Genomic DNA, 25,996 nt, shown 5'->3' with positions numbered 1-25,996 from the left:
CTTATGGATTATATGTAAACACAACATATGAATTCTGCTGCAGGAGAATAGTTGCACTGGTAAAGAAGCAACATGAGACTGTACTTAAAGGCACTTTCGTGCAACAGAAGTCAACAAAACACTTGGTATTCTTCAAATATTGTGGCTCTGGCATCCTGAATGCGACCATAGTATTGCATGACTCCTCATACTATTTGTCGTCAATTTCAACATAAACAAGAACTATGATATTTTGTGACCAAAAAGTACACGGAAAAAAAAAAATATTGTTTCTTCCTTTTGCGTAGGAAATAGGGTACAACAGTTTGTCACAAAGAAAACCAGGTAATTATTTTCTTCTATGACATATTTATAGAATTATTTTTTTTTCTTCAAAATCCCCAATCTTAGAGGTTTTACAACATGTTGAAAAATAAAAGGTAATTTGCTAGGAGATGTCGTTGCACATAGACCAGTTTTACACTAATCCTAAACACCTTTTTATTTTTTATTTTAGTAGGTTATTTTACGACGCTTTATCAACAGCTTAGGTTATTTAGCGTCTGAATGAGATGAAGGTGATAATGCTGGTGAAATGAGTCCGGGATCCAACACCGAAAGTTACCCAGCATTTGCTCATATTGGGTTGAGGAAAAACCTCGGAAAAAACCTCAACCAGGTAACTTGCCCCGACCGGAAATCGAACCCGGGCCACCTGGTTTCGCGGCTAGACGCGCTAACCGTTACTCCACAGGTGTGGACTCCTAAACATCTTATTAAATATTGAACAAGATCTGAATTATAGCCTAAAATAAGACACTTTCCCCGACACTTAACTTATTCATAATAAGGTGAAACGAGCAACGCATCTTGTATTTTTGGTCCAAGGAAAATATTTCGTTTAACCGTGGTCTATATGCAACGTCGTCTCCTAGGAAATTAACAAAGAAAACAAAAATGTAAAACACGAAAAATAAAAAAGCTCGCCCTCATGTCACTTAACTATCCTTCAAGTGGCAGGGGTACCGGTATGTGACAAGGTTTGTGAGTTACCGTAGTTGAAAGGAAATACAGGCCTAAGTAACTGTAAGATAATTAAGTGACATGAGACGAGGTCTGTGACAAGATTAGTAGGCTAGTTACTTATACATCCTCTTAACCCACTAATCTTGTCACATACCTTGGCCGTTCCCATATAAATTTGGCAGAGAAAAAAATATAATTACCGAAAGCTACATCAAAATAAACATTAACTCACCTCAACTTCAAATTTCATCACTGTAAATGACTTTATATCGACGTTTTCTTCACATTTCATGTGTGTTACGTCACCACTGCTCAAGCTGGGAGGCTCCACCTTGTCCACTTAAATCTACTTCCAATGAATCATCTTCCTGTGTTTCAAATATGAAATAATGATTATGTAGATTTCCGAAAGAAATCCTTTCTATCATAATTCAATTCTAAAAAGTAAGACGTAGGCCTTCTCGCTTACCAAACACAGGGTTTTTCTGGTTTCTGAATTATTGAGTTAATTGGTCCGTTTCACCCAGGTTCCTTCCTTTCGATCACATCTATGACAACTGAAAAAAGAAATTGTGAAAAGTAAGCAACGACTCGGGTTCCAAAATACATAGACATATTACAATTGATATCGTACTCATGATAGATTATAAGAGCAGTGCAGGACTAAAATACCAGTTATTATAAACTACGATTTCAGAACTGAAGTACCACATGTACAGAACATTTCTAGTTTTAGGGCCTATGTTTAAAAACTGAAGTCCAGTTTTTAGGGACTGACCTCACCATACCTACATTTGTGTAGCGGTTATTTGTATTAGAATTACATAGTATTAGATTGAGGTTTTAGTTAAATATATTTATACACATTTTAATGCAAGTGTACTGAGTAATTTCGAAATTGAATGACACTAGGGTAGGCCTAACGTCCATCAACTTAAGAACATTCCGCTTATAACCACTTTCTTACACATTATTATTTCGTCTATTTAATAAAGAAATGGCTAAAAACCTCTAAAATCCACTACATCATTTATAAGAATACAAAAATAGGCATACTCAGAAGGAATAGCAGAACTGAGGTTATGTTCGTAACAGAATCCACATCGGTACGATTTATTATGCAGGTACCCATATAATACAAGCAAATCTAAATAAATTTCGTTTAAACGTTGTCAAACTATTGGATATACCAATTATTGAATTAATAAAGTGTAGTAAATATAATACCTTACACGTGAGCAATTATAGCATAGCACACTACACAGTGAGCAATTATAGCATAGCACGCTACGAAGTACACAGTATTTTAAAAGGAAAGATGCGAATAAAACAAATTAACTATATGCTTTCCTTATTCTACCATTCTTCCTCAACCAATACCGTTACTACTCCGCCAAGAGCTTGTGACGAATTGTAGTTATCGAATATAGAAATCACTGCACTAGGATCACTCAACAAATGGAATCCTGAAGGGGTGGGGTGGAGGGAGGGACATACAAGTTTCAGATAAATAGTCTAAATGTCATATTTTCAGTTTTTGCGATGGTGCTATTTCCATCACCAAATTAAGATTCGGACAGTTATTTCTTGCGTAAACCCTACCTCCTCCACCATTCAGTACAGAGATATATCATCATACGTTTTGCAGTAATTCTAAATTACTCTCAAAATGAAAGATGAACTGGCTATGGGATTCTGTTCCTTCGGATTGACAAATCCCCAAAATCTTTTACAAAGAATACATTTCTTCTCGTATCGTAGGTACCAAAATACTATCACTAACGGTAGTAGGCCTACTGTTAAGAGTTATTTCTAGTTAAATCTGGCATGATAACATCACAGCCAGCACCCTTCATTTCCTTCGATATTTTCTAGCAGCACACTTGTTGCATACAGTATAAGCCAGTACCGTAGCAGTAATTTGTTTTGAATTTTTTTTACGTTGTTGTGAAAGTGCTAAAAAATCGACATGACCCAAGGAAACGTTAAGATTCTGAATTATCTCAGTACCTTTGGGTTCCTTTAATGCAAATTCAAATGTACAACAAACCTCAATGCAATCTATAATCTACTAATAGATACAGTATGTCTTCTGTTCTGCTTTGCTATTACAGACATGCAGGGTGCATATTAAGATTTCTGATGAGGGGGGATAGAATCCTAGATAGAGAATACCATACATAAAATTATTATTATCCTCATTTGTTACGGCTCAACGCTTGGTCGTACTGAGTTGCTTGTCTTGCATCCTGATCATAATAATAATAATTATATCCATGAGCAGCTTAAGATAAGATGTGTAATTCCTAAGTTATTGATTGTTCACTTGCCAGTGATTATAATACATCTATATTATTTTCTTTGCTTACTTTATACTGTACTTTACAAAGTATACTCATATTAAAACAATTATATTTTGTGAGGAGGGATAGAAGTTATCCCTGGTAGGGATGTTAATATAAATTTATGAGGGGGGATAACTTTCGAATAGAGGGGGAAATCCACCCCCCATCACCCCCACTGAATCGCATCCTGCAGACATGCATAACATCATTATATAGATGCAGAAACTTTCAATATAGGCTACAGTGGATGTGTGTTTTATTCTTGTCGTGCTATTTATTATGTGCTTTGAGATGTCCAAGATATTTTATTCCTGGTATTAGGCAAATCATGCCTGAAAAGAAGGCATGGAAAATAAAAGAATTTCTAACTTTACACCCATGAATCCATTCATAGATGTTGTAAATCCATTAGGCTACTGCTTCCTCCAGTTTCCTTTTTTAAAATTATCTACTAAAAACACTGTATACAACTTGTTTATTTTTCTATCCATTTTTTTTTATTCGTTCTGGAGACCTGGCCCTGAACCTTGCAAGGCCAAAGAATATAGTGGACTTTTTTTTAATTGGTTATTTTACGATGATTCATCAACTGTTATAGTTATTTAGCGTCTGAGTGAGATGAAAGTGATATCTGCGAAATGAGTGCAGGGCTCAGTGCCGAAAGTTACCCAGACTTCGATCTTAATGATTCGAGGGAAAACCCCGTATAATATCTTAACCAGGTAACTTGTCCTTACCAGAATTTTAACTCGGGCTCACTCGTTTCACGGTCAAGCAAGCTAACCATTACTCTACTCTACAGCAGTGGACTAGTGGATAGTTAATGGAATAGTGATGGGAGAAACAATGTCAAGAAATCCCGTCAACACTAGCTTTGTCGTTCACAAATTTCACCTTGATTCAGACAGAGATAAAACCCAAGTCACAATGGTGAAAGGAAAAATGCTAATCATAATGCCACAGAGATAGTATTTCCATCACTGGCCTTTCCTGTCATATTTAATTAGGAGACACTTTGCCTAGTATATTTTTACTTTTTTCCTTAACTGCCTACTGTAGTTATTATGGTATGTATTTAACGAATTCATGTTCATACGCGCATATATAGTTCTGCACATATTTCGTACAGAGTATTGCTATGTGAATGACACATTGTTGTAATCAGAAACGAGAAGAAGTTATTAGCTTATTATATGAAATTATTTAGAGTAAATATAATATGTAACTTAATTTTATAATCACTTGCATAAAATTGAACACAAATATAACTAAAATATATATAACCTAAATTCAGCAAGATGAACTGCAGAATATAATAACAAAATTAACATTTCGTCAAAATACTCCCCCAACACACATACAAACTCTTTGAAAGGAACACAAAAAAAAATCTGCAGGTGTATATGCTCACTATGCTGTATATCTTTACGTGGAACTACATAAGAGTTTGATCACCTGTCAAGAGATGCATATTTAACTTTACGATGCTTCATACCTTGATGTAGAAAGGTTTGTTGATAAACAACGTGTGAAATATGACGCCAGCCTGTGGAAGACAAGAAGAAAAAGAGAGATTTAAGGAGAACAAGGGGAAGACAAGGAGACCAGGTGGAATAAAAGAAGAGCAAGGAGAATGCAAAGAGAACAAGTGGAAGACAAAGGGAACACAATCAGAACAATGGAAATACAAGAACAAGGGAGATACAAGAAGAACAAGGGGAATAAAAGAAGAACAAGAAGACAAGATGCTCAAGGTCAATACAAGGTCAACAAAAAGAATACAAGGGAAGACAAGATGATCAAGGTGAATACAAGGACAACAAGGATAACTAGGGAATTCAAGGAGAAAGTGAAGACAAGATAATTAAAGGGAAGACAAGGTGATCAAGGTGAATACAAAGAGAACAAGGAGAAGGCAAGGTAAATAATTAAAGTGAATACAAAGAAAACAAGGGGAATATAAGGAGAACGAGGTGAATAAAAGGATAACAAGGCAAATACAAGAAAATTAAAAGGAAAACAACGATAACATGGGGAATACAAAAAGGGGAAGCCAAGGAGAATACATGGAGAGCAAGGAGGAGTTGCATTTTTTTAAGTGACGATCAATTCCCGAGTTACCTCCATATTAGTGAGAAGATCGCCGTATTTCAACATAAAAAAATAAGATGACGAGCAAGTAATCTCAAACTTCAAGTTTTCATTGCAAAGAGTACACTTGCAGCGAATCCCTCCAATACGAATTTTTAAATGTTTCTATTCTTAATGATGTTGCAGAAAATCCTTTTTCACCTTCCAATACGGTTGCTTCGAATTCTACAGTAGTATTAATTTACCTTTTAGCACTAAGCATGCAATTGACAAGGTTAAAATTTGAAGAAGCAGAAGAAAAAGAAAAAGCAGCAAGTTGTATAGTGTCTTTTGTTGACGACCAAAATTAAGAATGCAGTTTGAAACAACTCGTTGTATCATGACTTAAAAAGACTTAAGCTCTCAATGAATCAATATGTAATACTTTATATCCTTAAACACAAGACTTTTTTGACAAAAACATATTTCTATGCAGTCGCCCTCGGTAGCGTAGTTGGTATATCACTGGCTTTCTATGCTCAAGGTTGCGGGTTCGATGCCGGCTGAGGTCGATGGCATTTAAGTGTGCTTAAATGCGTCAGACTCATGTCAGTAGATTTATTGGCATGTAAAAGAATTCCTGCGGGACAAAATTCCGGCACATCGGCAACGCTGATATAACGACTGCAGTTGCGTCGTTAAATAAACCATAATTAAAAAAAAAAAATTATTTCTATGTAAAATAATTATACACTTTAATATCATATTTAACACTGTTATTTCTTGGGGTATTTTTCGCATGAATTATGAAAGTTTAACAGATCCTAACTTGTATGTTTATAGTATTAGGTGGAAGACATTCTAACCATGAAAGAGCTTCATAAAAATACTGCAATTTCAAAGAATGTATCTGTCATCATTCAATACATTTTATCAAAGGTGACTCTTGCACCTGTATAACATCTTTGTGGGTTGATGCATATTTATTTTTAAGATTACGAGTTTTTGCAATGTTCTTCTCACAAATCTTGCATTTCATAGCTTATTGATTGTGTGAGTTATTATGTGTTGTCGAAGATAATTAATAAGTTTCGTATTTGAGAACTTATCAGATGTTGTACTATCGAATATAATGAAGTCCTACGGAAATCTTCTCACAAATATAGTACATGAAAGTCTATTGCATGCGAGCTCACATACCGTCGTTGATTTTACAAAACCTCCTATGTAATAGTACAGACCATAATTTTCCAGGAGGAAGAAAAAATGAATTAAATATCAATAGGCCTACACTGATGTCATTGCTGTCCATCATATTCACCAACGTTTTCTATGGAATTATGTAATATTCTTATGTAGGCCTACTAACACTTAATTGCTTTTTTCTTCCTTCTAAAAATATTATGTCTGTATTGTCACACAGGAGGTTTCATAAAATCAACAATATACTTTCTAAGTTGCAAATCTTATGTAAAACACTTCTCACAAATATCACACTTGAAAGTCTTAGTGCCTTTCTGAGTTAAGGTGTGAATTGGAAGGTAATGAATTCTTGCAAAAGTTTTCCAGCAAATGACATATTTGAAAAGATGTTTAAAAAGTCTTCCTCTCAAGTGAGTACATTAGTGATTAATTTTATCTTGCCTTTTTGTGTAAAATTTACATTTAACATTTTTCTGGGCTGAAGGGCTATGTCCAAATCCAGAATCTTGATGCCTTAGCTTAGAATGTGACTGAGTGTGAATCACCAAGTTACAATGATGTACAGAATTCTAACGTGCGTCATTCTTCTCATGGCCTCTAGTGTCTTCTTGGCAAGGCACTGCATGGACCTGTAAGTTCATAGTTTTACATTCACAAACAGTACTATCAAAAACAAATCAATTTCTTTCAAATATACAAGTGGACAGGTTCAAATACTTGGGGTGTACTATGAGTAGTAACATGAACTGCTGCCAGGAAGTCAAAAGGAGGATAGAAATGAAGAATGGAAGCTTTTAAAAGAAAAGGAGCATCTTCTGCAGACCTCTGGAAAAATAACCAAGGAAGAGACTACAAGTGGTTTGTGTGGAGTGTGGCATTTTATGGGCAGAAACATGGACATTACGACGAAGTGAAGAGAAACGAATAGAACCATTTGAAATGTGGATATGAAAAAGAATGGAGAGTATGAAATAGACAGACAAAATATGAAATGAAGCCATACTAGAAAGACTTGGTGAAGAAATAATAATGCTGAAACTGATCAGAAAGAAAAAAAGGAATTGTTTAGGTCACTGGCTGAGAAGAAACAGCTTTCTGGAGGATGCACTGGAAGGAATAGTGAACACGAGACAAGTTCGGGGCAAAAGATATCAGTTGGAAATATTATGTACTGCATTAAAGAATGTCTACCGAGGAGTAATAGACTGATTTGTAGAAAGGAAGGTACAGCAGTTTATTATGTATACTTTCCCAAAAACAGTATTATCGACACTTAATAACCTAGTAATTGATATAGCGTCATTAAATAACCAACTAAAAAACAGTTTCTACAATTTGGAATTTCTCGTTAGAGATTTTTCCTTCTCCACTCTGTCCTAGAGTAGTGATCGACAGATTTTTGTCATGACACTTCTCTAATTGAAGAGGCGAATTGAAGCCGAAACAGAGAAAACGCAAAACAACAAATAGAGTTTACACTCTTGAAAATACAAGTTTGTGTTTTCACAGATCTTTGCCAAAGGTTTAATCCTTTGATTGCATTTGGTATTATTCTTTGCAATCTCTAGATCTTTCAAAGGCTTTGACCTGTGATACACAAAATGGGACGATATTCTTTTACCCAGTTTGCGAATGTCTGATTTCGAACTATTCAGTTTTCATCAGCACGACGAAGAAGTCATGGAATGGTAATCTTGTCAGAAATATTGCAAAAGCAAAGTCAAAAGGCGTAAGAAATTCCAAATTGTAGAGTTTGATACACCTCCACAAACGCTATTGCTTTGCCTTTTGACTTACATCTTTTGACTTTGGTTTGCAAAAAAACAGTATTCTGTAAGGTCTGAAATACATTACATACTTAGCTATTTTGACATTACTGTACAAAATATTTATTGCAGAAATAAAAGAATCCAAGCAGGCACAATCAGAATAGAAGGTTAAATAAGTAATCCACTCGTCATTCTTAACATTAATATTCGAAAACAATGTGAGTTAAGTTCTAAGAACACTTGAGTATGGTCATATTTAGGGGTTCTAACGCCCCTGGTCAAAAAATTGTTAAAATTGACAAATAGGTTTCAACATTTTAGAGCAGATTACAATTTTACTTCAAAATATTTTATGTTTTTCCTTGTATTCCATAGTACATGTACAACAATATGTTGAAATGGAGGAAAAAAAAATTGCAGGAAGTACTTCATTTTATAAAACAAACAAACCTAAGTGTTTCCCAGTGCAAAAAGGTTGTAACAGATGCTTACATTGTAATTTACAACCTTTTGACTATTTTATGCAGTTTGTTTTTATTTTCTTTCCAAAGAAATCAATAAAAAATATTATAATTACCAAAATTAATCAATTACTTCTGAAAACTATAAATCAACAGTATTTTCTGATATTTTATATGTTTCACCACAGCAAATATCACTTATCTGTTTTTCAGTTTTCATAAAACCCTCGTACCTTTCTGGAATCTATTGATACATAGTAATGAGATCCCGTTTCTTTTCCATGTATACACTCTGTTCCTTTTCATACACACTCGGCAGATTGTTTAAACTTGGAACTATAGTGCAAGTGTTACTCTAGTTCCCCTTCAGAAAAGTGTGACCACGTTCTTTGAATGCCATAGCTGTAAGATATTATGACTGTATCGACAATGTAGAACTGTAGGAAAATCTGATAACATTTTGAATGTAATATAATCTGTCAGTTTAAACGATAATAGTTTTCAAAGGTCTGTTTCAGTAATACTAATATCTGGGAATCTTCCTGACTCATGAACGTAAGAACAAAATATTATTCAGTTGAGTGGTTGTAATTACTCGAACCCACTCAAATGATTCATACACCATATTGATTTTCTTGTTTCTTTCGATGAGATCAAAATCCCTGTCACAGCATAAGAAACCATGTTGTGTGACTAAACATTTTTGCTCAACGAAAATGAAGTCATTAAGGCTCAGGAGATACTAATACAATGTTATTTTACTTTCCAATTATTATTCTGGTTTGTAGGTTCTGCCTGTAAGGCTCGTAACACACTTGAAGAGTTTTCGCTAGCGAGAAATGTGTTGCGCGAAAGAGGAGAAGAGCCTTCCTCCACACACTTGGCGAGTTCTCGTTATCACAGATCACATCTCACAATGATCATCTATGCACTGCCTTCAAGCAGAAAGCGTTTTTCTGATTATAGTAATCACTCGTTGGGGAAAATATTATAGGTTATGTACTTACGTATATTGTCGTACTTAAATATATATAACCTGTAAGTATATTGTCGTACTTTACAAATTACGTACGAACGCTATGTTGAATCTGAGTATTCAGATGATGAGAAAATGGAGTTACATGAACATATTATGTTAATGAAAAGAAGTAGGCCTAAATTAAAGCCAGAAATATCTGAAAATCACATTGTATCTTACGAAAATAAGGGCGAGTTTTGGACACTGGTTTCGATTGGAATGATGATACGTTTAGGTGTTATTTCAGGTTCAATGGACCACAGTTTTTTGCCATTCATGATATGATAGAGGATTCTTTGCTATGTTCTGATTAAAATTATGTAAACTATTAAGACATAGGCCTATAGATACATTATTTCAAATGTTTAATTAATACTATTAAATTTCATCAAAATAAAATATAGCCCTATTTATGTTCAGATAATCTGATATTTGTCTCCAGGTTTCTTCTTTAAGTTTCGTGTTTTTATCGTTTTCATTCCGTGTATCATATAAATAGGCCTACGGGTGACATCGTAGAAATTCGATAAGTTTCTAACTGCAATTATCAGCCATCTTTCCTCATTTTCAAAATAAAAAAACAATACAATTCATCGCCACCTGTGATATCTTTTTCTACCTTCAATCGTCATAAAGAGTACAAATGTCAAACATCTTTGATAAATGTGTCAAGAAAATTTGCTGAGCTACCGATTCCAGCGAGAAACTCGCGCGAGGTTTTTGCCTCGAACGAGAATCTCTTCCACTGTGTGGATGTCCATTTGAATCCATGTTATCAATCTTTTAATTTTCTCGCAACACATTTCTCGCTAGCAAAAATTCCTCAAGTGTGTTACGGGCCTAACTTATTTCAATAAGAATGAAGTTACCTCCCTTGATCCCTGTTTGGCTACAGTTTCTGACCACACAAACATGGAACAATCGTTACCAATGTGATGTACAGCTTGATTGTATACCGGTACTGAAAGTTGTCACTGACAGTACAGAGTTTAACGACAGACAGTAGGACACTAAAGAACCTGCTGCATGTCAATGCAAAGAACTACATAATCTATATTGACCTTTGCATTGTTTGCATATCTTTGCAGCTGTTTATGACCATCCTGCTTACAAATGATGATGTGTACGGTCTCGATTTATCTTCTATGTTTCACAGGCACATAAATGAGCATAGTTTATCACAATAACCACAGAAATCTCAGTGTGGCAGACCAAACGACAAATTAAATTCGCTTTTAAAAGTGTCTCTGTATGCCCATTCACTACATTCGAATTCTGGATTTGCTTCTTTAAAGAGTTGATACAACTTGCTAATATTTAAATCTGGTCTCAAACACATCTTCGCACTTTTGTTCCTAGCGTAATGACTTTCTTGCTTTGGTAGCTGATTTATATGTCTCTTTATGGCATCTTTAATATTATCTTTAAGTTTATTCGGACGGTTTTCATGCTTTCCTCTACCATCATCTAGAGGTTTACCATACTTAATCTTTTCTTGAAGCTTTTGCAAACGTCTGGGTGTAATTTCATACACTCTGCACAATGTTTGTCGACACACTTGAATTTTTTTTGCACTCAGTCTTACAAAATACTTGAAAGAGCAATGTCTTCTAGAAGTCTCCTCAGGGATACTCCTTCTCCTGATATCTACCAGCTCCACACATTCATGAGCTAGGTGGTGAGTTTGTTCATTGTAATCCATCTGGTAAAATTTGTAGAACAGGATTTTGTTATCCTCCATAGTTAAACTTCTACACTGATGGCCGCATTTGCATGTGGCTACCTGAAATTGTAAGGAATTCAAAGCTTATGTAGGCCTAGTATTATTAGTTACTCAGGAGAAGACAAGCAGAAGGAATATGGCATTCTTGACTGTGGGTGTTAGCATAAACATCACTGAGATAAGCATCCCAATTATCACTCATGCCAAAAACATTAGTAAGAATGTGGATATGGAAATTACGGGATATAGATATGGAAATTAAAGAATACTACTTATTTTAATAAAATAACTATTAATAATTGCTTAATTGGGTTATTTTACGACGCTGTATCAACATCTCAGGTTATTTAGTGTCTGAATGAAGTGAAGGTGATAATGCCGGTGAAATGAGTCCGGGGTCCAGCACCGAAAGTTACCCAGCATTTGCTCGTGTTGGGTTGAGGAAAAACCCCAGAAAAAACCTCAACCAGGTAACTTGCCCCAACCGGGATTCGAACCCGGGCCACCTGGTTTCGCGGCCAGACGCGCTGCCCGTTACTCCACAGGTGTGGACTAATTGCTTAATCTATTATGAATTGTAATTAATAGCTTAACTTCTTCCTTTCTGAGCACAAGAGCTATCACCAACAACTGAAGACTGCATAATTTTTAATGAATAGAGTCGTTACTTCATTTGATTTGCTGATCAATGGAAAGTAGAAGACATGACACAATTATAATGGCATAAAAAATGATCAATTGAAATGGAACCGACATGTTCTAAGAATATCTAGGAAACAGCTACCTTTAAAAGCAATACATTGTTAACCCACGGAAGGAGGGATTTAGGAAGACCCTACCATAGACAGAAGAACCAATTTTTATGTGGTTGCATTATGGGTAAGTCGCCCAATACTGCAAAACAGAAGTAGTAGTATCAGTACTAAAAGGTAAAGGTATCCCCGTAACTTGCCATGAAGGCACTTGGGGGGCATGGAGGTAGAGCTCCATGCTTTCCATGACCTCAGCACTAGACTGAGGTGGTGTGGTCGGCACCACGCTCTGACCGCCTTTTACCACCGGGAAAGACCCGGTACTCAATTTTTATAGGAGGCTGAGTGAACCTTGGGGCCGTTCTGAAAGTTTGGCAACGAGAAAAAATCCTGTCACCACCTGGGATCGAACCACGGACCTTCCAGTCTGTAGCCAGCTGCTCTACCAACTGAGCTACCCGGCCGCCGTAGTATCAGTACTACGTCACATAATGTAAGCATTCATATCACTAATGTCTTTCCCCCTGCTACTTCATCTCCTGCTATTCATCTCGTGAGTAACAAACGATACTTAAGTTTATTATTCATTATTTGGGTTAATTTTTATTGTTTTGTTAATGTTTACTATATATACTGTTATTTGTTATGTGTCATAATAATCCAAAAAACTTGGCTCTGATTGACTGGACGGTGTGACTTTTGGTGTTCCAAATAAGTACTTCAGTACGATTCTTAGCATCTCTTAGTGCAGACCCTACCCGGAGATCCGATTGAGGGACTATTTTACCTCCGGAGAATTTTACACTGAGGGACTCCATGAATCATAAGCAGTGAAAAATATAGTGAGACTGCTTTGTTGTTAATGAAGCTTATGTGGGTATCTCTTTGTTACTTGTTAGCTTAAACAACAAGTTTAAGCCCCCTCAACACAAGGTGAGTACCCACAAACCTATGGATCAACAATTGGCTCCCTTCTGACAAAGGAAAAATTTTACAGTCTGTACAAAGGAAATCAAATGACCTGAAAGTGTACAAAATCTTGCCCAGACATGTTCAAACATTTTTAACAAGAGCCAGAACAGGTCACATTGTCACTCAATTGTACCTACACCGATTTCATATTTTTGATAATCCTACTTGTCTGTGGTGTAATATTCATGATGGAGATCTGGAACACATTCTTCTATACTGTCCATCCATAAACCACAAAAGAAGTAAATTAAATTCATCAGTACCAGTTGCAGAAGACACAGCCCTGCAGTATATATTGACTACACCCCAACTCTGGCTACTAGTAACTGGCATCTATAATGAACACTAATCAAAATACCCCCCATTTCTCGTGAAAAACAACTGAATAGACTACAGTGGACTTTAGTGGACTTTATGTTGTCAGCAAACAGCTGGATACATTAAGAAAATTGATTTATTGATTGATAATAATCCAAAAGACAGACACTGTACAATCCAACCTATTTATTTATAACCTTACAACATATTTATGTGCCCAACTCATCACAGGGTAATTCTCCCAATATTGGTTTGTTTCCATGAGTCCTAAATGGCTGTCCTGTATTTCTTTTTCGTTTGTTTTGGTTCCTCTTCCACTCTGACATCTTCTATTTTCGTTTTGTATCTTTATTTCAATCAATACAAAACTTTGGACTCAGTTTCAAGCATGCAACATCAAACATAGCTACAGATCGCACAAGTATTGATAACTCAGATGTGACTAGCAAAATATCAGGTTTGTCGACGTGAATTCAATAGACATACTTTCTATGATGCACATAATCGTGCATGAAAAAATTACACTTTTAGAAAAAAATGCATGTTACAACCTTTTTGCCTACAGGTATCAGAACTAAAGTATCTAAGGAATTAGTGTTGAAAGCACAATTATTTTATAACTACACTTCCGACATTAAAAGGAAGAGCATTAAGCAACATACATAGTGCAAAGCAATATCAGCCACACGTATTTCACCTGCTCTAGTATGTAACAGGCACACTAATCCCTTTTGCATTTAAGACATAATTACAAGCACTCTGTTTACAGAATTGCAGAACTTTGTATAAATAAGGCGCAAGTGTCTCTCCTGGTGTAAGAAAATAAGGTAAATCTTGATGGTGTATCATGTCATACGTATCAGGAAAAACCCAGGGTCATTCTCTGTTTCTCAGACAATACCTTCTTCTGTCTTGGTTCACTTTTTGTTAAATTTCACATACCGAGTTCCGCTTTTTATTATAGTCACAAGACAATTTCAATGACAATTCATTCTGTGGATCAATGAGTCAGAGAGCCAAATCTAAATGAAAACAACTCACCTCATCTTCAAATTCAGTCGCTGGAAATGGTTTGCAATCTTCTTTATCCTCACATTTGACATCTAAAGCATCACCATAGCCCAGGTCAGAAGGTTCAATCTTGATTTCATTTACATTTACTTCCAAGAAATTTCCTTCCTGTATATGAAACATGAAATAATTGGAAACTGTACATTGTTATATCTAGATTTTTTCATGCACGTGTAGAAATGCTACAATTTATTCATTTACCTCGGACAGGGTCTGTCTGTCTTCTGCATTGCTGTCATTGTGCTCTGGAGCTAATGGGTCGGTATCAGGTTCCATTTTTATCATATCCAAAGCTGAAAAAATGTCCAACAGAAAGTGTAACTCTCCCAATATAAGCTTACAACACACAGAAGACAGAAAAGAATGGAAGTTTGAAATGCCAATTACAGAGTTATAAACCATACAAAGAATTTTTTCTTTATAACGTTTAAGAATTTAAGTTCTGTTCAACTCATTTATTATTCAATGACCACTCATCATATCTATACCAAAGTTCTTTGATAAGACAGAGTTACTTTTAAAAGAATTGTCATATTACAAGGCTTTCTCTTTCATTACACGAATTCCCAAAAAGATATCAGATCTTCAAAATGACAGAAATACATGTCAAACATACTGGTACAAGTACAAAATTTCAAATAAATAATAAAAAAAGACCCAATAAAAATATACTGGTCTCGTATTCTGAAGCAATGTAAAACTGAACACACAAAATATAAACAAACTAATATGTGAACTGTTGAACAAAGTTAATAAAATTTAATTAAGAAATTAGTGGTTCGAAATACATTGCCAATGATAAACACTCTTTCAGCTCTTCACAACAGTGATTAGGTAGTTAGGACAATGGCACGAGAAAGAATATTGCTTATCTTAAAAAAAAAAACAACCTGCACTGTAATCCTTATTCCATATAAGAAGATTCTGCATGTAAACAAATGCAGGTGTCCAAAGCCCACCCTACTGGCTGGAAAAAATCCAACAAGGTAATCAGTCCAAGCGGGAATCAAACCCGCGCCCAAGCGCAACTTCAAATCGACAGGCAAGTGCCTCAGCCAACTGAGTTAAGCTGGTGGCTGAACGCAATGATAACCAGTTCCATGTCTGAAAACAAAACCTGTTGTATATTTTCGAACATTTCATGGAAAACATGCTGGGTAGGCAAAAAAAAAAAAACACACACACACACTATTATTTATGCACTTGTATTAATTGTAGATCTGGTTGAGTGGAAGAGAAGGTCTTAAGGCCTTAACTCTGCCAGGTAAAATAAAATAAAATAAATTATTATTATTATTATTATTATTATTATTATTAGTATTATATTATTCATTACACTCGAAAAAGAAATTCCTTAAATGCTCCATATTACACCAGTACTTGAGAAATGCAACTGAATAGCCTAATCATACTACCACAAAATGGTAATTTATAATGTATCAATCAATCTTCTTAATGTATCCAGCTATTTGCTGACAACATAAAGTCCACTATAGTCCAATGTAGTAATTTATAATGTATCATAGACAGACAAAACAAAGTTATCTACTTAGATGAGAATATGTAGTCTTAGAAAAAAGTTTTGTCGCACAGATACTTTTGTAAGCCCCATAAAGGAGGCAGTGCGCATAATCAGACATACAACGAAACAAAACAAATTTTATTACCTCAACTAGTCGTTCTCTTGTGAACCAGGTCGTTCGTCCTCTGATCATGCGCACTGCTTCCTTTCTGGGATTTTTAAAATATCTGTGTGACAAAATTTCTTTCTAATACTGTAAACCAGTTTTATCATATATGCCAGCTAGCTCGGACACATCTGACAATTTTTCTGCTCAAACAGCATCAAAGAATTAATACTGTTTGTCTGGCATTAAAATAATAATAATAATAATAATAATAATAATAATAATAATCCGTGGCGCTACAGCCCGTGAAGGGCCTAGAACGACAAGCCGGCTGCTGGCCTCACGCCCACATGCCGAAGCAGAGGTGGACGATCATCCAACCAGAATGGAAGTATCGTGTGGTTAGCACGATGATCCCCCCAGCTGTTATAGCTGGTATTCGCAACCAGATTCCGCTACCTATCGTATCTCCCCAAGTGCATCACGATGCTGGGTGAGCACCAGTCCCATACACTGGCCGAAATTTCATGAGAAAATTTCTTAACCCATGAGGACTCGAACCAGCGCGCATTCTGTAACGCGAGTCTTAGGCCTGGCATTAAAATAGCAGAATTAAAAATAGCTGAAACATTGGGGGTACTAAAAGAAATATGATGTGTTACATGCTGGCACTTATGATATTTGAAGATGTGAAGAATCGAAAAAGATTATTGGAGAAAAATTACCTGCATGAGTTAAAGCGTGATTTCTAAGAGAATCAAGCCGAACAAAACTCTTCTCACAATTTTCACATTTGAAAATCTTATCACGAGTGTGTGTTAATACATGCTGCCGAAGAGAACCACGTCTTGCGAAACTCTTCTCACAAGTTTCGCATTTGAAGGGTTTGTCACGCGTGTGTATTAGCAAGTGTTGTTGAAGATGACTAAGTCTTCCAAAACCCTTCTCACAAGTTTCGCATTTGTACGGTTTATCACCTGTGTGAATCAGTATGTGTCGTAGGAGATAATCTTGACGTACGAAACTCTTCTCACAAGACTGGCATTTGAAAGGTTTATCACCGGTGTGACTTAGAATGTGCAGTCGGAGGTGTTCAAGCCGTACATATGTTTTGTCGCAAGTTTCACACCTGTAACACTTATCTTTTGTGTGAGTTGATGCGTGTTGTCTAAGATAACGAAGAGTTGCAAAACTCTTGTCACAAGTCTCGCATTTGAAGGACTTATTATCTGTGTGACACAATTCATGCTGTCGAAGATAATCAAGTCTTGTAAAGCTTTTCTCACAAGTTCCACATTTGAAAGTTTTATCATGTATATGGGTTTCTTCATGCTGCCGACATTGACGACGTCGTACAAAACTCTTCTGACAAATATTGCACTTGAATGGCCTCTCACCTTTGTGTACAGCTATATGACCATCAATATCTCGTCGAGTGTTGAAGCCTTTGTCACAAATCTCGCATTTAAAAGCCTTAAATCCTGTATGTAACAATGCATGATGGGTAAGATAATCAAGTCGTGCAAACGTCTTCTCACACTTATCACATTTGAAAGGTTTATCGCCTGTATGAGTTAAATTATGCCTTATAAGATGATGTCTTTGTCTAAAACTCATCTCACAAATGTCGCATTTGAAAGGCTTATCACCTATGTGAGTTAATGAATGCCTCGTCAGAAGCTGTGACGTAAGGAAGTCTTTGGTGCAAAATTCGCACTTAAAAATTGTTACAGTTTCATCCCGAATTTCAACACCCGGATGTATGTTCATTGAATGTGTTTCTCTATCCACCACCATGTCAGAAGGATGTTCAGGATTCTCACATGCGTCACTCTCGTCATGGCTTCTGAAATCTCCATTCTGATGCTGCTGCATGGACCTGGAATCCACAGTTTTTGTTCACAAATTTGTAGTTTACTAGCACATTTCAGATAAAGGGAAATGAAATCCTGATGAGTTGTTAATTGGCTACCATTGATATGAAAATGGAGAAAAAAAAAACTATCATTTTTTTTTAAGAAACCAGACACAAAAGGAATACATATGAAGAGTTCGCGGGAAAAACGAATGTCACACTTCTGTTAAGGATTAGATAATGATCTAATTGAGTCTATAACTGCAAGATATAGTGATGTTTCTATAGAAAATAAAGGAAAGGATTACTGTATTCGTGGTGATAATTCTCCTTTTTACCACTTTTCATAAGAACAACATTAAATTTCGTAGTCATCCATTGAATTAGATAATGACATCAACCTTAACAAAACTGTGACATTCATCGTTTTTCCCGCGAACTCTTCATATAAATAAAACATCATGCCACTCTACACTTCAACAACATGACTGTTATTAATATTAAAATTTAAAGTGAATATCCATATCCCACTTGTGGGTAATGAAGTACATTTCATAACCTGTTGTATTCAAGTCACATCCTCACTTTTCTGTGGTACAACCTGTTCTTAACAAATCGAGACTCTGGGGACCGAGTCACAGCGGTATGACTGTTCCATCAAAAACGGAGGAAATATCATTTAAGCATGTTGACCTGCAATGGCATTCATAAGCGTCCCCTAAATGGCAAAGAGGGGATATAGTCGGTGGAAGGTTTTTTCGGGGTTTTCCCTCAACCCAATACGAGCAAATGCTGGGTAACTTTCGGTGCTGGACTCCAGACTCATTTCACCAGCATTATCACCTTCATTTCATTCAGACGCTAAATAACCTAGATGTTGATACAGCGTCGTAAAATAACCCAATAAAAAATATAGTCGGTGGAGTTGTCTGACAATCCTCCCTGCTAGGTCATATAGAGCAGCCAAAGAGGCAGGAGGTGTGGCTTCCAAACAGTTTGGAGGTTGCACGTAGATGGTATAACTGCCACAACATATAAATATGGTACTGTACCTAAATTAAAACGGTTATACTTTTGGATCATTTCTCAGCCTTATAGATCAATAAATAAAACTAAAAAGGAAGACGTAAAACCAGTATTTTCACCTGTCAGCCAGCTCAACGTCCTCTTTCATTGTATCTGTCATCACTTCTTCATCTTTTATAGTATCCACCTGCCAACATTTTTCCTGAAATATAAAAATGTAACTTTAGAGCCAGAGAAACCTCATGGCCATGGATTGAAAATAATCTGCTCCCTTTTTTAGCTTGAAGCATTGGCTATTTTTGCATTTGTGACATGGTGCAAGAATTAAAAAATGTCATACATAAAAATGTCAGTACCAAGAGTAAGAATATGGAGATATATCAACAACAGAGATATATAAATGAGAAAAAGCATGAGATACAATACCATAGCTTCCACATTGATATAATTCTTTTATTATATCTCTGCCAGTGAGTGACTGGTAAATAATTTCATATTGTTTACTTAGTCATGGGTGTCAGAGCATTAAAAAGCATTGCGAACTTCTCTCCCTCTCTCTTCCCCCCCCCTCCCCACAAACACAGAGGCAGAGATATAATACAAGATCTGTAACCAAGATTTATATCACTACAGAACTGTTAAGTTACTTAAACAACTACTTCACTGTGTTTATGTTAAACTATGTTGGTAGTTTACTTTTATTGACTAGTTTCAGTGTGGTGTGGTCATCATCTGAATTCTTGAGGTAAAATACCAACATAGTAACATTAAATATATAGTAGTGTATTTAAGTAACATAACAGTTCTGTAATGATATATAAGTGTAAAAAAGTATAATCATGCATGAAGAAATATATATATTTTTCAACAGTTAACAATGACTCAAAACTATGTACCCTAACCTTACGACATGTTATGCTTTATAGGAAATTACATAATCACGTATCCTCCATAAGGATGTCTTGCTTCTAGATTGAGTGGTTTAAGGACATTGAGTAGTTAGAGGGCTACTTAAAGTGGGTTTGAATTAGAATATTTTGAATCTTTGGAATTTTAATACTACTAAAGATAATGAAATGAAACTTTGCCATAACACAGGAATTACCCATATAGTAAGCAATATCTTTTTCATAGGTTTATTTATGGGAACAAGGATTTGGGGGGGGGGGGCGAATTCTGATTTTGTGTTCACTATCATACATTTATGTACACTTCGTTCGACTACTGTTTGACTTATGACTGTAACATTTTTATATTTTGTGGTAAACAACATTTTTTATAACATAAACCTGTAATTTGATGAAATACACATTAGTTGAAGGAAAAATAATTATAATTTCTTGTTCAGGGATCATTAACATTTTGTAATAAAATAATAATTTTAAAATTAAAAACTGAATGATTTTAATTTATAATGTTAGCTATAAATCGTAGGATTTCTACTTAAAATTGTAGCCTACTGTATGAGTTTCACTGAGGTATATGAAATGATTTATGAGGAAAGTCCGCATAAATATACGCAAACAAACTAACAAACAAACCATTCAAAACTTAGCCACTGAATTTTTTAAATAAATAAACCTGTGAAAAAAAAATATTGTTCGTTATATACATTAAATGATTCTTAAACTGCTTTACATTATGGTGTGAACTTTCATTAAATTAACTTCAGCAGTATTAGAATACAAATGTTTAAAATAACTAATTTACAAGCTCTAGAAGCAGTCTTTTGACTATCGAGTATCGTTAATGGAAATAAAACATTAATAAAATGAAGCAAATTTTGGTGTGTAGAATGTTCAAAAGATTAGGTGATAACACAGTGCAGTCGCATCACGCTTAGTCCAAAGAATGCAGGTGGGAGCAAGCCTGTAGAGCACGAAGTGACACACAGCATTTTAGATCCGTAATCTCTGACGGACTGCACTCATATAAGCACACAATCATTTTATTTCACTAACCTGTGTTACAGTAGTGTCCATTAGCATTCAGACATTCCCGAAATTCACTCGACTTTCACTTTCACATTTGTTCTCATGTGGCCGTAATTCTTCAACTAGTCTATAAGGTTTAAATTTTAAAAGTTTAGTAGCTGTTTGGGCTGAAGTTTTGATATGCCTACTTCTTGTGCAACACACCGTAAAGATTTATTTGGAGAACGTTCAATTGATGCATCAACATCTTGAAGTTTTGCTTCTGTTAGAACCCTTCGTTTTGGCCTATGAATTTTAGAGTTCAGCGATTCCATTTCTCTTACTTTCATGACAGGGTTTCGTACTGTGCCTCTACTTGGAGGTCAAATATCGGGGAATTTCTCTACAAATTACCTACACACTTGTCGGCATGAATCTGTTTTGACGTAAGTTTCGTACATAAATATTCGCTGTTGTATAGTAAACTTTTCAGCCGGCATTTCAATTATCTAAACGACTAATTTAATGCATAACACACACACTTCAAACTTATTTAAAAGAAGTACACAAGCACACATATCTTCTATCACTAACATCGCAGACTATACTAAGCTGTGGCAATGACTAGTAACATACAGGCCCGCACTGCCTTCAAGCATTGAAACAATCAGTGGTTGGGATCTTTCCATGTTCTTCGGCTCAAGCATGAAGCGACCGCATTGTATTACTGGCTACATAAAATATTAGTGCGTAAAGACGCAAGACAATACACATCATTTCCAAATTAAGAAAACTTACCTGAATTTCAGACTTAACTGTTGGAAATATGGGAGAAACTTCGCTTTCTTCATATTTCAAGTCTGATGCAAGACCACTGATGGATTCTAAAAGTTCCACTTTGACTCCACTACCATCCACATTCAACGAAATTTCTTCCTGTAAAAAAATATTACAAATAACTACGAGATACATTTCCGAACATAGCTCTTTTAAGTAAAACAAATTCAAATTTCATTTTTACCGTCGACATATTCTTTTCTTCTTCTCCACTCCCATCATCGAACTGTGGATCAAGTGGTTCCATCTCGACTTCCTTTTTAATCCCTTCCATGACAACATACAGCCAAGTCACAATTTATCAGCCAGAAACTAACAGCAGAACTGCAAGACATAACATCATTCATGACAAATGATTATTAGCTATTAACTTATTACTAAATATTATTATTGCCACTACTGTCTCATGGCACTGCGTGGTCTAAGGCATCATGTCTTGGATCAGAATTACAGAATGAGCACAGGTTTGGATCTTCATGGAGGAACACTTTTTCATGAGATTAGGGCCAATGAGACAAATGCCTAACCAGCACCATGATGAATTTGAGTGCCAGCACTATATATAGAAGCGTGCAAGTTTTTTTTAACGACATTTATATGTAGTTATAAAAACTAATACACTCCCCATATATTTGTTGATAAATGAGTGAAAGAAATTCTTAGGTCTTCACTACACAGCTTATTTTCAGATGAAAAAATTTTGAAACTGTGGCTGATATAAACTCTGACACTAAAAGGTCGAGTAGCATGGAGTCAAAAGTGTCTAACCCACAATTTCAAAATCAACGTTGTTTTACTTCCGGAAATTCAGTCGAGGATTACTTCAAAATTGCTCACTTGCTAAAGTGTTTCTAAATTTCCAAGGTATTGCTGAAGAGCGTTCATTTCTGAATAAAATATATGGAAGAAAACTAAAGTTTTATTCGCAGTTCAGAATTATATTTTGAAATTTATTTCGTAAAATTACTGACGTTCGGTAACAAGGGGGCCCACGGGGGGAGTCAGTGAGATTTTTATTTTTTTTTTATTCTCTACGTGCTCGATATATGTTTCTCAAACCTTCGGTAAACAATTCAACAAAAGGGACTGCTTTAGGCCTAGTTATTTTTCATGTTCAGTTTTCTCTCTCCTTGTCCATCAATTTCCTCTAATTTTCTAATCATCTTACTACCACTGAGATTGGATCCTGTGGGCACTCTTGTTCGGTAACACTACTCAGGTTGCCTTATAGGTCTGCTGGTAGTGTAGTAAACTTGCAACAAACAATGGATTATTATTATTATTATTATTATTATTATTATTATTATTATTATTATTACCAGTAGTGTATGGTAGTAGTATGACACTAAGTAGTAAATTACCGCAAATATTAGAGCCTACACGGGATCTAAATTCAATGTAGGTAACAAATCACCAACAAATTATTCTTCGGAAGCATTCTATCAGGAACAGAAATGTTGTACCTACCATAAATCTACAACATGGGACCCCCAACTTTACTTTACCCTCCTAGGAGGTCATTCTAAGTATTTTAACGCACTTAAATCGTATTTAAAGTGCTGTTTAACATACCTGTGAATATGTAAATAAATGCTACCTAATATGAAAGGACAAAGTATACTGGGAAACCATATAGTTACTTCGATTAATATTTAACACTGTAAAAGAGGTATTAAATTGCAACTACAATTTCTAATTAGCGTGCGAGAAAGCATAAAATATTAAGGTCAGCAGAAACATTACTCACATCAAACACATTCCCCTTAAATATAAATATATTACAGGGTATAGGAATAATGAAAATTGTTTCACACAAAACATGGGTTAAACACAACACATATTTAAAATTACGGTGCGCTACTAAGACTATAAAATATTACAGAAGAAGCTACGCTAAATACTTTTTACTTTCATTCTATTGGTCACAGCCACTGAGACTGGTTAAATGAGCGAATTTCCGACTAGAAACTTGGACAATATAAACTTTAGCGGTCCCTGCTTAGGTCGTTCTTGCACGCATAAAAATAACAATGGAATTTTAGTGTTATATTACCCTATATGTACGCGCGGGGAATTATTTCGTACTGCATAGCAACTCGCGCCTTGTTTCGTACCGCTCCTCATGCTCATTACATAGTAGGTATAATACATTTCTATGCATCGAAACTGCAGTAAATAATTTTTACTATTGCAATTAATCCACAAATAAAATCGAAATTATTTTGTTATGAAATATCATTAAACATTATATATTTTATACTTATTTTAATTAACAAATTCGGTTTACGTAAATTTGAAGATAGCGCCATTTCTCTTCCAGTTTTCCGCGTACGGTGTTCGAGTGTGGATGTGTTATTACGGAGCTCAAGATTATTCGTGCTTGCCTAGCGTCGGTGCAAATTCAGGTACAAATATAGTGTTATTGTTCTATTTTGATTTATTAATTGCATTTTTATTTAATTTTCTACATTAAAATACTTTTAAATAGTTATTTTTTAATTCTATATTGAAATGATCTTAGGCCTTGCTATCTAGAGACAACTTCGGATAACTTTTACTGTAGCATTATTGTCATTGTTGTGTCGAAAATAAAATCATAATATTAGGTATGCGGACATAATTTACATGTTTTCTTTTGCAGAAATCATTCGAATTTAAAGTATGTTTGCAGATAAGTTTATGAAATCTCTAGAAAGTACTACAAAAAATGGATTCCGTATTTACTTGTATACTCAAGAACAGGAACGTAGCTGTCCGTGTAGCGCATGCGTAGGATCATTTTTTTTTATGAAGTACCGTTGTCTTTGAAAATAGAATGTTCGGTGCACTACCATCATTAAACAAACGGGACGTCACTACCTAGAACCGGTTTGCATGGCAATTCTCAGTGTATTAAACTACGTAGGTGCCATATGTAATTACACAGCCTAATAATAATAATAATAATAATAATAATAATAATAATAATAATAACAATAATCTTTAAGAACAGAAAAACATTCACAAATGTCACAGGCTTCGTCATACAGAATAATAATAACAAATATCACACCTATACAGTACATCAAACGACTATCTACAACACACATATTGTAGCATTTAGATCAACGGTACACACATTAATTGACCTTAATCCTTACAACGTTAAACTAAATACTATAAAATACACAGACCAAAAAAAAACGAATGTAATCCAATAGTAACTTAGTAAAAAAAAAGTGGAACTTAAACATAATAAAGTAATAAACACTGACACACAAACACAAAAACAAGTCATACTCATTACACTAATTTATCACAACACACACACATTACCGAAAACCTGCATGAATGCGGAAAAGTACAATCTGAGTCTGCATCATGTAGAAGAAATACTTATTTTATAATAATGTAATAAACAATAATACACACACACACACACGCACACACACACACACGCACACACACACAAAGAAGTCAAATTCATTACAATAATTTATCACAAAACAAACATTACAGAAAACCTGCATGATGCGGAAAAAATACTCTCTGAGCCTGCATCATGCAGAAGAAATACTTATTTTATAATAAAATAATAAACAATAACACACAAACACAAAAAGAAGTCAAATTCATTACAATAATTTATCACAAAACAAACATTACAGAAAACCTGCATGATGCGGAAAAAATACTCTCTGAGCCTGCATCTTGCAGAAGAAATACTTATTTTATAATAAAATAATAAACAATAACACACAAACACAAAAAGAAGTCAAATACATTACAATAATTTATCACAAAACAAACATTACAGAAAACCTGCATGATGCGGAAAAAATAATCTCTGAGCCTGCATCATGCAGAAGAAATACTTATTTTATAATAAAATAATAAACAATAACACACAAACACAAAAAGAAGTCAAATTCATTACACTAATTTATCACAAAACAAACATTACAGAAAACCTGCATGATGCGGAAAAAATACTCTCTGAGCCTGAATCTTGCAGAAGAAATATTTATTTTATAATAAAATAATAAACAAT

General features: G+C 35.0%; 2 protein-coding genes across 10 annotated transcripts in view; both read right to left on the bottom strand.

Annotated features, from left to right (window-relative positions):
- The window catches only part of LOC138715082 (uncharacterized), a 30,432-nt gene extending 27,924 nt beyond the window's left edge, over window positions 1–2,508 (bottom strand). Inside the window, exons 1-3 of one of the 6 annotated variants that reach the window (XM_069847630.1) lie at window positions 2,233–2,508; window positions 1,475–1,562; window positions 1,238–1,373 (exon numbers count right to left, since the gene is read on the bottom strand). In XM_069847630.1, coding sequence (XP_069703731.1) covers window positions 1,238–1,297 — 60 coding nt within the window. In that variant the 5' untranslated portion in view covers window positions 1,298–1,373; window positions 1,475–1,562; window positions 2,233–2,508. The remainder of the gene's footprint in view (window positions 1–1,237; window positions 1,374–1,474; window positions 1,563–2,232) is intronic. The other 5 variants (XM_069847595.1, XM_069847587.1, XM_069847621.1 and 2 more) reach the window with 5 other exon arrangements.
- A 2,584-nt stretch (window positions 2,509–5,092) lies between these two features.
- LOC138715064 (zinc finger protein 436-like) overlaps window positions 5,093–25,996 on the bottom strand; it is a 55,868-nt gene continuing 34,964 nt past the window's right edge. For 2 of the 4 annotated variants that reach the window (XM_069847554.1, XM_069847546.1), the window contains exons 5-11: window positions 22,151–22,290; window positions 21,928–22,065; window positions 19,336–19,418; window positions 17,061–18,214; window positions 14,909–15,000; window positions 14,678–14,815; window positions 8,277–11,654 (exon numbers count right to left, since the gene is read on the bottom strand). In XM_069847554.1, the coding sequence (XP_069703655.1) occupies window positions 11,070–11,654; window positions 14,678–14,815; window positions 14,909–15,000; window positions 17,061–18,214; window positions 19,336–19,418; window positions 21,928–22,065; window positions 22,151–22,240 (2,280 nt within the window). In that variant the 5' untranslated portion in view covers window positions 22,241–22,290 and the 3' untranslated portion in view covers window positions 8,277–11,069. Of the gene's footprint in view, window positions 7,253–8,276; window positions 11,655–14,677; window positions 14,816–14,908; window positions 15,001–17,060; window positions 18,215–19,335; window positions 19,419–21,927; window positions 22,066–22,150; window positions 22,291–23,713; window positions 23,893–25,996 lie in introns of those variants that run through there. The other 2 variants (XM_069847564.1, XM_069847573.1) reach the window with 2 other exon arrangements.

The sequence above is a fragment of the Periplaneta americana genome, chromosome 2 (assembly GCF_040183065.1).
Source record: "Periplaneta americana isolate PAMFEO1 chromosome 2, P.americana_PAMFEO1_priV1, whole genome shotgun sequence".
In the NCBI taxonomy this organism is placed as follows: domain Eukaryota; kingdom Metazoa; phylum Arthropoda; class Insecta; order Blattodea; family Blattidae; genus Periplaneta; species Periplaneta americana.
The sequence above is the reverse complement of the archived record's forward strand: the minus strand, read 5'-3'. Positions and strand labels throughout refer to the sequence as shown.